Here is a 15,089-nt window from a genome sequence, read left to right as displayed (position 1 = left end):
CACCCTCTACTATCATCTCATACTCCACTCCTCCCTATTATCTACTCACCCTATATCACCTCATACTCCACTCCCTATTCTCTACTCACCCTCTACTATTACCTCATACTCCACTCCCTATTCTCTACTCACCCTCTACTGTCACCTTATACTCCGCTCCCTAATCTCTCCTCTCCCTCTACTATCACCTCATACTCCGCTCCCTATTCTCTCCTCACCCTCTACTATCATCTCATACTCCCCTCCCTATTCTCTCCTCTCCCTCTACTATCACCTTATACTCAACTCCCTATTCTCTCCTCACCCTCTACTATCACCTCATACTCCGCTCCCTATTCTCTCCCTCTACTATCACCTCATACTCCCCTCCCTATTCTCTCCATCTATCTCCTCATACTCCACTCCCTATTCTCTCCTCACCCTCTACTATCACCTCATACTCCACTCCCTATTCTCTCCTCACCCTCTACTATCACCTTATACTCCACTTCCTATTCTCTCCTCTCCCTCTACTATCACCTTATACTCCACTCCCTATTCTCTCCTCACCCTCTACTATCACCTCATACTCCACTCCCTATTCTCTCCTCACCCTCTACTATTACCTCATACTCCACTCCCTATTCTCTCCTCACCCTCTACTATCACCTTATACTCCACTCCCTATTCTCTCCTCACCCTCTTCTATCACCTCATACTCCACTCCCTATTCTCTCCTCACCCTCTACTATCACTTCATACTCCCCTCCCTATTCTCTCCTCACCCTCTACTATTACCTCATACTCCACTCCATATTCTCTCCTCACCCTCTACTATCACCTCATACTCCACTCCCTATTCTCTCCTCACCCTCTCCTATCACCTTATACTCCGCTCCCTATTCTCTCCTCACCCTCTACTATCACCTCATACTCCTCACCCTATTCTCTCCTCACCCTCTACTATCACCTTATACTCCCCTCCCTATTCTCTCCTCACCCTCTACTATCACCTCATACTCCTCACCCTATTCTCTCCTCACCCTCTACTATCACTTCATACTCCTCACCCTATTCTCTCCTCACCCTCTACTATCACCTCATACTCTGCTCCCTATTCTCTCCTCACCCTCTACTGTCACCTCATACTCTGCTCCCTATTCTCTCCTCACCATCTACTATCACCTCATACTCCACTCCCTATTCTCTCCTCACCCTCTCCTATCACCTTATACTCCACTCCCTATTCTCTCCTCACCCTCTACTGTCACCTTATACTCCGCTCCCTATTCTCTCCTCACCCTCTACTATCACCTCATACTCCACTCCCTATTCTCTCCTCACCCTCTCCTATCACCTTATACTCCACTCCCTATTCTCTCCTCACCCTCTACTATCACCTTATACTCCGCTCCCTATTCTCTCCTCACCCTCTACTATCACCTCATACTCCACTCCCTATTCTCTCCTCACCCTCTACTATCACTTCATACTCCCCTCCCTGTTCTCTCCTCACCCTCTACTATTACCTCATACTCCACTCCCTATTCTCTCCTCACCCTCTACTATCACCTCATACTCCACTCCCTATTCTCTCCTCACCCTCTACTATCACCTTATACTCCACTCCCTATTCTCTCCTCACCCTCTACTATCACCTTATACTCCGCTCCCTATTCTCTCCTCACCCTCTCCTATCACCTTATACTCCACTCCCTATTCTCTCCTCACCCTCTACTATTACCTCATACTCCACTCCCTATTCTCTCCTCACCCTCTACTATCACCTCATACTCCACTCCCTATTCTCTCCTCACCCTCTACTATCACCTCATACTCCGCTCCCTATTCTCTCCCTCTACTATCACCTCATACTCCCCTCCCTATTCTCTCCATCTATCTCCTCATACTCCCCTCCCTATTCTCTCCCTCTACTATCACCTCATACTCCACTCCCTATTCTCTCCTCACCCTCTACTATCACCTCATACTCCGCTCCCTATTCTCTCCCTCTACTATCACCTCATACTCCCCTCCCTATTCTCTCCATCTATCTCCTCATACTCCCCTCCCTATTCTCTCCCTCTACTATCACCTCATACTCCACTCCCTATTCTCTCCTCACCCTCTACTATCACCTCATACTCCGCTCCCTATTCTCTCCTCACCCTCTACTATCACCTCATACTCCACTCCCTATTCTCTCCTCACCCTCTACTGTCACCTCATACTCCACTCCCTATTCTCTCCTCACCCTCTACTATCACCTCATATTCCACTCCCTATTCTCTCCTCACCCTCTACTATCACCTCATACTCTGCTCCCTATTCTCTCCTCACCCTCTACTATCACCTCATACTCTGCTCCCTATTCTCTCCTCACCCTCTACTATCACCTCATACTCCACTCCCTATTCTCTACTCACCCTCTACTATCACCTCATACTCCACTCCCTATTCTCTCCTCACCCTCTACTATCACCTTATACTCAACTCCCTATTCTCTACTACTATCTCCTCATACTCCCCTCCCTATTCTCTCCTCACCCTCTACTATCACCTCATACTCCACTCCCTATTCTCTCCTCTCCCTCTACTATCACCTCATACTCCGCTCCCTATTCTCTCCTCACCCTCTACTGTCACCTCATACTCCACTCCCTATTCTCTTCTCACCCTCTACTATCACCTCGTACTCCACTCCCTATTCTCTCCTCACCCTCTACTATCACCTCATACTCCACTCCCTATTCTCTTCTCACCCTCTACTATCACCTCGTACTCCACTCCCTATTCTCTCCTCACCCTCTACTATCACCTCGTACTCCACTCCCTATTCTCTCCTCACCCTCTACTATCACCTCATACTCCACTCCCTATTCTCTCCTCACCCTCTACTGTCACCTCATACTCCACTCCCTATTCTCTTCTCACCCTCTACTATCACCTCGTACTCCACTCCCTATTCTCTCCTCACCCTCTACTATCACCTCATACTCCACTCCCTATTCTCTTCTCACCCTCTACTATCACCTCGTACTCCACTCCCTATTCTCTCCTCACCCTCTACTATCACCTCGTACTCCACTCCCTATTCTCTCCTCACCCTCTACTATCACCTCATACTCCACTCCCTATTCTCTCCTCACCCTCTACTATCACCTCATACTCCACTCTCTATTCTCTCCTCACCCTCTACTATCACCTCATACTCTGCTCCCTATTCTCTCCCTCTACTATCACCTCATACTCCCCTCCCTATTCTCTCCATCTATCTCCTCATACTCCCCTCCCTATTCTCTCCCTCTACTATCACCTCATACTCCACTCCCTATTCTCTCCTCACCCTCTACTATCACCTCATACTCCGCTCCCTATTCTCTCCTCACCCTCTACTATCACCTCATACTCCACTCCCTATTCTCTCCTCACCCTCTACTATCACCTCATACTCCACTCCCTATTCTCTCCTCACCCTCTACTATCACCTCATATTCCACTCCCTATTCTCTCCTCACCCTCTACTATCACCTCATACTCTGCTCCCTATTCTCTCCTCACCCTCTACTATCACCTCATACTCTGCTCCCTATTCTCTCCTCACCCTCTACTATCACCTCATACTCCACTCCCTATTCTTTCCTCTCCCTCTACTATCACCTCATACTCCGCTCCCTATTCTCTCCTCACCCTCTACTGTCACCTCATACTCCACTCCCTATTCTCTTCTCACCCTCTACTATCACCTCATCCTCCGCTCCCTATTCTCTCCTCACCCTCTCCTATCACCTTATACTCCACTCCCTATTCTCTTCTCACCCTCTACTATCACCTCATACTCTGCTCCCTATTCTCTCCTCACCCTCTCCTATCACCTTATACTCAACTCCCTATTCTCTCCTCACCCTCTACTATCACCTCATACTCCTCACCCTATTCTCTCCTCACCCTCTACTATCACCTCATACTCCTCACCCTATTCTCTCCTCACCCTCTACTATCACCTCATACTCCTCACCCTATTCTCTCCTCACCCTCTACTATCACCTTATACTCCCCTCCCTATTCTCTCCTCACCCTCTACTATCACCTCATACTCCTCACCCTATTCTCTCCTCACCCTCTACTATCACTTCATACTCCTCACCCTATTCTCTCCTCACCCTCTACTATCACCTCATACTCTGCTCCCTATTCTCTCCTCACCCTCTACTGTCTCCTCATACTCTGCTCCCTATTCTCTCCTCACCCTCTACTGTCACCTTATACTCCGCTCCCTATTCTCTCCTCACCCTCTACTATCACCTCATACTCCACTCCCTATTCTCTCCTCACCCTCTACTATCACCTCATACTCCACTCCCTATTCTCTCCTCACCCTCTACTATCACCTCATACTCCACTCCCTGTTCTCTCCTCACCCTCTACTATCACCTCATACTCCACTCCCTATTCTCTCCTCACCCTCTACTATCACTTCATACTCCCCTCCCTATTCTCTCCTCACCCTCTACTATCACCTTATACTCCGCTCCCTATTCTCTCCTCACCATCTACTATCACCTCATACTCCACTCCCTATTCTCTCCTCACCCTCTACTATCACCTCATACTCCACTCCCTATTCTCTCCTCACCCTCTACTATCACTTCATACTCCCCTCCCTATTCTCTCCTCACCCTCTACTATCACCTTATACTCCGCTCCCTATTCTCTCCTCACCATCTACTATCACCTCATACTCCACTCCCTATTCTCTCCTCACCCTCTACTATCACCTCATACTCTGCTCCCTATTCTCTCCTCACCCTCTACTATCACCTCATACTCCTCACCCTATTCTCTCCTCACCCTCTACTGTCACCTCATACTCCACTCCCTATTCTCTTCTCACCCTCTACTATCACCTCATCCTCCGCTCCCTATTCTCTCCTCACCCTCTCCTATCACCTTATACTCCACTCCCTATTCTCTTCTCACCCTCTACTGTCACCTCATACTCCACTCCCTATTCTCTTCTCACCCTCTACTATCACCTCATACTCTGCTCCCTATTCTCTCCTCACCCTCTCCTATCACCTTATACTCAACTCCCTATTCTCTCCTCACCCTCTAATATCACCTCATACTCCACTCCCTATTCTCTCGTCATCCTCTACTATCACCTCATACTCCCCTCCCTATTCTCTCCTCACCCTCTACTATCACCTCATACTCCACTCCCTATTCTCTACTCACCCTATATCACCTCATACTCCACTCCCTATTCTCTCCTCACCCTCTACTATCACCACATACTCCGCTCCCTATTCTCTACTCACCATCTACTATCACCTTATACTCCACTCCCTATTCTCTACTCACCATCTACTATCACCTTATACTGCACTCCCTATTCTCTCCTCACCCTCTACTATCACCTCATACTCCACTCCCTATTCTCTCCTCACCCTCTACTATCACCTCATACTCCACTCCCTATTCTCTCCTCACCCTCTACTATCACCTCATACTCCGCTCCCTATTCTCTCCTCACCCTCTACTATCACCTCATACTCTGCTCCCTATTCTCTCCTCACCCTCTACTATCACCTCATACTCCTCACCCTATTCTCTCCTCACCCTCTACTATCACCTCATACTCCTCACCCTATTCTCTCCTCACCCTCTACTATCACCTCATACTCTGCTCCCTATTCTCTCCTCACCATCTACTATCACCTCATACTCCACTCCCTATTCTCTCCTCACCCTCTACTATCACCTCATACTCCACTCCCTATTCTCTCCTCACCCTCTACTATCACCTTATACTCCGCTCCCTATTCTCTCCTCACCCTCTACTATCACCTCATACTCCTCACCCTATTCTCTCCTCACCATCTACTATCACCTCATACTCCACTCCCTATTCTCTCCTCACCCTCTACTATCACCTCATACTCCACTCCCTATTCTCTCCTCACCCTCTACTATCACCTCATACTCCTCACCCTATTCTCTCCTCACCCTCTACTATCACCTCATACTCTGCTCCCTATTCTCTCCTCACCATCTACTATCACCTCATACTCCTCACCCTATTCTCTCCTCACCATCTACTATCACCTCATACTCCACTCCCTATTATCTCCTCACCCTCTACTATCACCTCATACTCCACTCCCTATTCTCTGCTCACCCTCTACTATCACCTCATACTCCGCTCCCTATTCTCTCCTCACCCTCTACTATCACCTCATACTCCGCTCCCTATTCTCTCCTCACCCTCTACTATCACCTCATACTCTGCTCCCTATTCTCTCCTCACCCTCTACTATCACCTCATACTCCTCACCCTATTCTCTCCTCACCCTCTACTATCACCTCATACTCCTCACCCTATTCTCTCCTCACCCTCTACTATCACCTCATACTCTGCTCCCTATTCTCTCCTCACCCTCTACTGTCACCTCATACTCCGCTCCCTATTCTCTCCTCACCCTCTACTATCACCTCATACTCCACTCCCTATTCTCTCCTCACCCTCTATCACCTCATACTCCACTCCCTATTCTCTCCTCACCCTCTACTATCACCTCATACTCTGCTCCCTATTCTCTCCTCACCCTCTACTATCACTTCATACTCCTCACCCTATTCTCTCCTCACCCTCTACTATCACCTTATACTCCGCTCCCTATTCTCTCCTCACCCTCTACTATCACCTTATACTCAACTCCCTATTCTCTCCTCACCCTCTACTATCACCTCATACTCCACTCCCTATTCTCTCCTCACCCTCTACTATCACTTCATACTCCTCACCCTATTCTCTCCTCACCCTCTACTATCACCTCATACTCTGCTCCCTATTCTCTCCTCACCCTCTACTATCACTTCATACTCCTCACCCTATTCTCTCCTCACCCTCTACTATCACCTCATACTCCACTCCCTATTCTCTCCTCACCCTCTACTATCACCTTATACTCTGCTCCCTATTCTCTCCTCACCCTCTACTATCACCTCATACTCCGCTCCCTATTCTCTCCTCACCCTCTACTGTCACCTCATACTCCGCTCCCTATTCTCTACTCACCCTCTACTATCACCTCATCCTCTGCTCCCTATTCTCTCCTCATTCTCTACTATCATCTCATACTCCAATCCCTATTCTCTCCTCTACCTCTACTATCACCTCATACTCCACTCCCTATTCTCTCCTCTCCCTCTACTATCACCTCATACTCCACTCCCTATTCTCTCCTCTCCCTCTACTATCACCTCATACTCCGCTCCCTATTCTCTCCTCTCCCTCTACTATCACCTCATACTCCAATCCCTATTCTCTCCTCACCCTCTACTGTCACCTCATACTCCACTCCCTATTCTCTCCTCACCCTCTACTGTCACCTCATACTCCACTCCCTATTCTCTCCTCACCCTCTACTGTCACCTCATACTCCACTCCCTATTCTCTCCTCACCCTCTACTATCACCTCATACTCTGCTCCCTATTCTCTCCTCACCCTCTACTATCTCCTCATACTCCACTCCCTATTCTCTCCTCACCCTCTACTATCACCTCATACTCCACTCCCTATTCTCTCCTCACCCTCTACTATCACCTCATACTCTGCTCCCTATTCTCTCCTCACCCTCTACTATCTCCTCATACTCCACTCCCTATTCTCTCCTCACCCTCTACTATCACTTCATACTCCTCACCCTATTCTCTCCTCACCCTCTACTATCACCTCATACTCTGCTCCCTATTCTCTCCTCACCCTCTACTATCACCTCATACTCCGCTCCCTATTCTCTCCTCACCCTCTACTGTCACCTCATACTCCACTCCCTATTCTCTCCTCACCCTCTACTATCACCTCATACTCTGCTCCCTATTCTCTCCTCACCCTCTACTATCACCTCATACTCCTCACCCTATTCTCTCCTCACCCTCTACTATCACCTCATACTCTGCTCCCTATTCTCTCCTCACCCTCTACTGTCACCTCATACTCCGCTCCCTATTCTCTCCTCACCCTCTACTATCACCTCATACTCCACTCCCTATTCTCTCCTCACCCTCTATCACCTCATACTCCACTCCCTATTCTCTCCTCACCCTCTTCTATCACCTCATACTCTGCTCCCTATTCTCTCCTCACCCTCTACTATCACTTCATACTCCTCACCCTAATCTCTCCTCACCCTCTACTATTACCTTATACTCCGCTCCCTATTCTCTCCTCACCCTCTACTATCACCTTATACTCAACTCCCTATTCTCTCCTCACCCTCTACTATCACCTCATACTCCACTCCCTATTCTCTCCTCACCCTCTACTATCACTTCATACTCCTCACCCTATTCTCTCCTCACCCTCTACTATCACCTCATACTCTGCTCCCTATTCTCTCCTCACCCTCTACTATCACTTCATACTCCTCACCCTATTCTCTCCTCACCCTCTACTATCACCTCATACTCCACTCCCTATTCTCTCCTCACCCTCTACTATCACCTTATACTCTGCTCCCTATTCTCTCCTCACCCTCTACTATCACCTCATACTCCGCTCCCTATTCTCTCCTCACCCTCTACTGTCACCTCATACTCCGCTCCCTATTCTCTACTCACCCTCTACTATCACCTCATCCTCTGCTCCCTATTCTCTCCTCATTCTCTACTATCATCTCATACTCCAATCCCTATTCTCTCCTCTACCTCTACTATCACCTCATACTCCACTCCCTATTCTCTCCTCTCCCTCTACTATCACCTCATACTCCACTCCCTATTCTCTCCTCTCCCTCTACTATCACCTCATACTCCGCTCCCTATTCTCTCCTCTCCCTCTACTATCACCTCATACTCCAATCCCTATTCTCTCCTCACCCTCTACTGTCACCTCATACTCCACTCCCTATTCTCTCCTCACCCTCTACTGTCACCTCATACTCCACTCCCTATTCTCTCCTCACCCTCTACTGTCACCTCATACTCCACTCCCTATTCTCTCCTCACCCTCTACTATCTCCTCATACTCTACTCCCTATTCTCTCCTCACCCTCTACTATCACCTCATACTCCACTCCCTATTCTCTCCTCACCCTCTACTATCACCTCATACTCTGCTCCCTATTCTCTCCTCACCCTCTACTATCTCCTCATACTCCACTCCCTATTCTCTCCTCACCCTCTACTATCACTTCATACTCCTCACCCTATTCTCTCCTCACCCTCTACTATCACCTCATACTCTGCTCCCTATTCTCTCCTCACCCTCTACTATCACCTCATACTCCGCTCCCTATTCTCTCCTCACCCTCTACTGTCACCTCATACTCCACTCCCTATTCTCTCCTCACCCTCTACTATCACCTCATACTCTGCTCCCTATTCTCTCCTCACCCTCTCCTATCACCTTATACTCAACTCCCTATTCTCTCCTCACCCTCTACTATCACCTCATACTCCACTCCCTATTCTCTTCTCACCCTCTACTATCACCTTATACTCCACTCCCTATTCTCTCCTCACCCTCTACTATCACTTCATACTCCACTCCCTATTCTCTCCTCACCCTCTACTATCACCTCATACTCCGCTCCCTATTCTCTCCTCACCCTCTACTATCACCTCATACTCCACTCCCTATTCTCTCCTCACCATCTACTATCACCTCATACTCCGCTCCCTATTCTCTCCTCACCCTTTACTATCACCTGATACTCCACTCCCTATTCTCTCCTCACCCTCTACTATCGCCTCATACTCCGCTCCCTATTCTCTACTCACCCTCTACTATCACCTCATACTCCGCTCCCTATTCTTTCCTCACCCTCTACTGTCACCTCATACTCCGCTCCCTATTCTCTCCTCACCCTCTACTATCACCTCATACTCCACTCCCTATTCTCTCCTCACCCTCTACTATCACCTCATACTCCACTCCCTATTCTCTCCTCACCCTCTACTATCACCTCATACTCCGCTCCCTATTCTCTCCTCACCCTCTACTATCACCTCATACTCCACTCCCTATTCTCTCCTCACCCTCTACTATCACCTCATACTCCACTCCCTATTCTCTCCTCACCCTCTACTATCACCTCATACTCCGCTCCCTATTCTCTCCTCACCCTCTACTATCACCTCTTACTCCACTCCCTATTCTCTCCTCACCCTCTACTATCACCTCATACTCCACTCCCTATTCTCTCCTCACCCTCTACTATCACCTTATACTCCGCTCCCTATTCTCTTCTCACCCTCTACTATCACCTTATACTCCACTCCCTATTCTCTCCTCTCCCTCTACTATCACCTCATACTCTGCTCCCTATTCTCTCCTCACCATCTACTATCACCTCATACTCCGCTCCCTATTCTCTTCTCACCCTCTACTATCACCTCATACTCCACTCCCTATTCTCTCCTCACCATCTACTATCACCTCATACTCCGCTCCCTATTCTCTTCTCACCCTCTACTATCACCTCATACTCCGCTCCCTATTCTCTCCTCACCCTCTACTATCACCTCATACTCCACTCCCTATTCTCTCCTCACCATCTACTATCACCTCATACTCCACTCCATATTCTCTCCTCACCCTCTACTATCACCTCATACTCTGCTCCCTATTCTCTCCTCACCCTCTACTATCACCTCATACTCCACTTCCTATTCTCTCCTCACCCTCTACTATCACCTCATACTCTGTTCCCTATCCTGTCCTCACCCTCTATCACCTCATACTCCCCTCCCTATTCTCTTCTCACCCTCTACTATCACCTCATACTCCGCACCCTATTCTCTTCTCACCATCTACTATCACCTCATACTCCGCTCCCTATTCTCTTCTCACCCTCTACTATCACCTTATACTCCACTCCCTATTCTTTCCTCACCCTCTACTGTCACCTCATACTCCGCTCCCTATTCTCTCCTCACCCTCTACTGTCACCTCATACTCCGCTCCCTATTCTCTCCTCACCCTCTACTATCACCTTATACTCCACTCCCTATTCTCTCCTCACCCTCTACTATCACCTCATACTCTGCTCCCTATTCTCTCATCACCCTCTACTGTCACCTCATACTCCGCTCTCTATTCTCTCCTCACCCTCTATATCACCTCATACTCCGCTTCCTATTCTCTCCTCACCCTCTATATCACCTCATACTCTGCTCCCTATTCTCTCATCACCCTCTATCACCCCATACTGCGCTCCCTATTCTCTTCTAACCCTCTACTGTCACCTCATACTCCGCTCCCTATTCTCTCCTCCCTATTCTCTATTCTCTCCTCACCCTCCACTATCACCTCACTTTACACCCTGCTTTCCCTGCTCTCTCCTCACACTCTGCTCCCTTAGTTCTTTCCTCGCTCTCAGCTCTCTCCTCACACCTAGCTCCCTCTGCTTTCTCTCTATATTTAATACCCTCTGCTTTCCTCACACTCTGCTCCTTCTGTTCTCTACTCACACTCTTCTCTCTCCTCACACTCTGCTCTTTCTTTTCTCTACTCACACTCTCCTCTCTCCTCACACTCTGCTCTTTCTTTTCTCTACTCACACTCTCCTCTCTCCTCACACTCTGCTCCTTCTTTTCTCTACTCACACTCTTCTCTCTCCTCACACTCTGCTCCTTCTTTTCTCTACTCACACTCTTCTCTCTCCTCACACTCTGCTCCTTCTTTTCTCTACTCACACTCTTCTCTCTCCTCACACTCTGCTCCTTCTTTTCTCTACTCACATTCTCCTCTCTCCTCACACTCTGCTCCTTCTTTTCTCTACTCACACTCTTCTCTCTCCTCACACTCTGCTCCTTCTTTTCTCTACTCACACTCTTCTCTCTCCTCACACTCTGCTGTTTCCTCACACACTGCTCCCTCTGCTTTCTCTCCACACCCTGCTCCCTCTGCTATCTCCTCACACTCTGCTCCCTCTGCTCTCTCCTCACACTCTGCTCCCTCTGCTCTCTCCTCACACCCTGCTCCCTCTGCTCTATCCTCACTCTGCTCCCTCTGCTCTCTCCTCACACTTTGCTACCTCTGCTCTCTCCTCACTCTGCTCCCTCTGCTATCTCCCCACACCCTGCTCCCTCCTCACACCATGCTCCTCCTCACACCATGCTCTCTCTGCTCTCTCCTCACATGCTTGTTACTCGACTCATTTACACGTCACATGTTTTCTCCGTCTTTCTCTCATTTAGCTCCAGTGTCAGACCCTGTCCTGAATGTATCTTGTCTCCAAAATGGCCTCGCTGTGATCTCCTGCTGGGTGCTGAGTGGGACAGATCCCTCATTTTCCCTGACAGTGAATGGACAGTTAGTGGCTGTGAATGCTAGTTCCCGGTGGGCTGGTGTGAATTACACAGTGCCCATAGGAGGCCCCTGGAATGTTTCCTGCTCTGTCATAAACCAGTTGGGGGGATCTGTGACTGATCCTTCAGTGTATACCTGTCTCGGTGAGTGTGCGCTCCACTTGTATAGGGGAGAGTAGTCACTGTGCTGCTTTATTCCTGAGTGGTAACAATCCGTGTACAGCATACTTGCCTACCTGACCCTCTCCATGAGGGAGAAAATGCTCTGTTCCTGGACTTTCCTGGTAATGTATGATTGCCATCACCTATGGTGAAACACCTTTCTTATCAATTACCCAGCTCACCACAGGTGATGGCAATCATACATTACCAGGAAAGTCCAAGGACAGAGCATTTTCTCCCTCATGGACAGGGTTAGGTAGGCAAGTATGGTGTACAGTGACATGGGGCAAATCTTTGCCCATTCCTGTTATACAGTGCATCCGTAAAGTATTCACAGTGCTTCACTTTTTCCACATTTTGTTATGTTACAGCCTTTATCCAAAATGGAATAAATTCATTTTTTCCCTCCAAATTCCACACACAATACCCCATAATGACGTGAGAAAAGTTTTTTGTGATTTTTGCAAATTTATTAAAAATAAAAAAAACTAAGAAATCACATGTACATATGTATTCACAGCCTTTGCCATGAAGCTCAAAATTGAGCTCAGGTGCATTCTGTTTCCACTGATTATCCTAGAGATGTTCCTACAGCTTAATTGGAGTCCATCTGTGGTAATTTCAATTGATTGGACATGATTTGGAAAGGCACACACCTGTCTATATAAGGTCCCACACTTGACAGTGCATGTCTGAGCACAAACCAAGCATGAAGTCAAAGGAATTGTATGTAGACCTCCGAGACAGGATTGTCATGAGGCACAAATCTGGGGAAGGGTACAGAAAAATATCTGCTGCTTTGAAAGTCCTAATGAGCACAGTGGCCTCCATCATCCGTAAATGGAAGAAGTTCAGAACCACCAGGACTCTTCCTAGAGCTGACTGGCTGTCTAAACTGAGCGTTCAGGGGAGAAGGGCCCTAGTCAGGGAGGTGATCAAGAACCCGATGGTCACTCTGACAGAGCTACAGCATTCGTCTGTGGACAGAGGAGAACCATCCAGAAGGACAACCATCTCTGCAGCAATCCATCAATCAGGCCTTTATGGTAGAGTGGCCAGACGGAAGCCACTCCTTAGTAAAAAAGCACATGGCAGCCTGCCTGGAGTTTTCCAAAATGCACCTTAAGAACTCTCCGACCATGAGAAACAAAATTCTCTGGTCTGATGAGACAAAGATTGAACTCTTTGGCGAAAATGCCAGGCGTCATGTTTGGAGGAAACCAGGCACCGCTCATCACCAGGCCAATACCATCCCTATAGTGAAGCATGGTGGTGGCAGCATCATGCTGTTGGGATGTTTTTCAGCGGCAGGAACTGGGAGACTAGTCAGGATAGAGGGAAAGATGAATGCAGCAATGTACAGAGACATCCTGGATGAAAACCTGCTCCAGAGTGCTCTTGACCTCAGACTTGTGCAATGGTTCAACTTTCAGCAGGACAACGACCCTAAGCACACAGCCAGCCACAGCAAGAAGTGGCTTCAGGACAACTCTGTGAATGTCCTTGAGTGGCCCAGCCAGAGCCCAGACTTGAATCCGATTGAACATCTCTGGAGAGATCTGAAAATGGCTGTGCACCGACGCTTCCCATCCAACCGGTGCTTGAGAGGTGCTGCAAAGAGGAATGGGTGAAACTGGCTAAAGATAGGTGTGCCAAACTTGTGGCATCATATTCAAAAAGACTTGAGGCTGTAATTGCTGCCAAAGGTGCATCAACAAAGTATTGTGATTTCTTAGTTGTTGTTTTTTAATAAATTTGCAAAATCTCAAAAACACTTTTTTCACGTTGTCATTATGGGGTATTGTGTGTAGAATTTCGAGGGAAAAAATGAATTTATTCCATTTTGGAATAAGGCTGTAACATAACAAAATGTGGAAAAAGTGAAGCACTGTGAATACTTTCCGGATGCAATGTACATGTACAAATGGCTGACATCAGAATAACGAGATTTATGGTAAGATCTTACCGTTGTTAAATCTCTTTCTGCGAGGTACATTGGGCTCCACAAGGATTCACATCGGGGTGTAGAGTAGGATCTTGATCAGAGGCACCAACAGGCTCAAAGCTTTGACCTTCTTCCCAAGATGCATAGCGCCGCCTCCTATATCACCCCGCCTCCCTGCACAGGAGCTCAGTTTCGTTAACCAGCCCAATGCAGTAGCAGGTACTAGAGACGACAATTGCTTGTAGCCAATTACACCACACTCACCACAGGAGAGGGTGTCAGCGGCTATGCCACACCAACCCAAAGAAGCCAAGTGCCTCAGGGTGGGTGCCTTGTGGAGCCCAGTGTTCCTCGCAGAAAGAGATTTAACAACGGTAAGTTCCTACCATAAATCTCGTTTTCTGCTGCGGGGTACAATGGGCTCCACAAGGATTCACAAGGATTCACACCGGGGATGTCTGAAAACAGTTCCTTATGGGAGGGGATGCACTGTAGCGGGCACAAGAACCCGACGTCCAAAGGAAGCTTCCTGGGAGGCGGAAGTATCGAAGGCATAGAACCTAATGAACATGTTCCCTGGGGACCACGTAGCCGCCTTGCACAACTGTTCAAGGGTCGCACCACGGTGGGCCGCCCAAGAAGGTAGAATGGGCTTTGATGGTAGCAGCAACCGGACGACCAGCC

The 15,089-nt window shown here is 48.3% G+C and overlaps 1 protein-coding gene across 2 annotated transcripts in view; it reads left to right on the top strand.

Annotated features, from left to right (window-relative positions):
- LOC134988659 (pregnancy-specific beta-1-glycoprotein 3-like) overlaps positions 1-15,089 on the top strand; it is a 270,727-nt gene that overhangs the window by 190,676 nt on the left and 64,962 nt on the right. For both annotated transcript variants that reach the window (XM_063950568.1, XM_063950567.1), the window contains one exon: positions 12,188-12,442. In XM_063950568.1, the coding sequence (XP_063806638.1) occupies positions 12,188-12,442 (255 nt within the window). The remainder of the gene's footprint in view (positions 1-12,187; positions 12,443-15,089) is intronic.

Source organism: Pseudophryne corroboree, chromosome 2 (genome assembly GCF_028390025.1).
Source record: "Pseudophryne corroboree isolate aPseCor3 chromosome 2, aPseCor3.hap2, whole genome shotgun sequence".
Lineage (NCBI taxonomy): Eukaryota > Metazoa > Chordata > Amphibia > Anura > Myobatrachidae > Pseudophryne > Pseudophryne corroboree.
The sequence above is the reverse complement of the archived record's forward strand: the minus strand, read 5'-3'. Positions and strand labels throughout refer to the sequence as shown.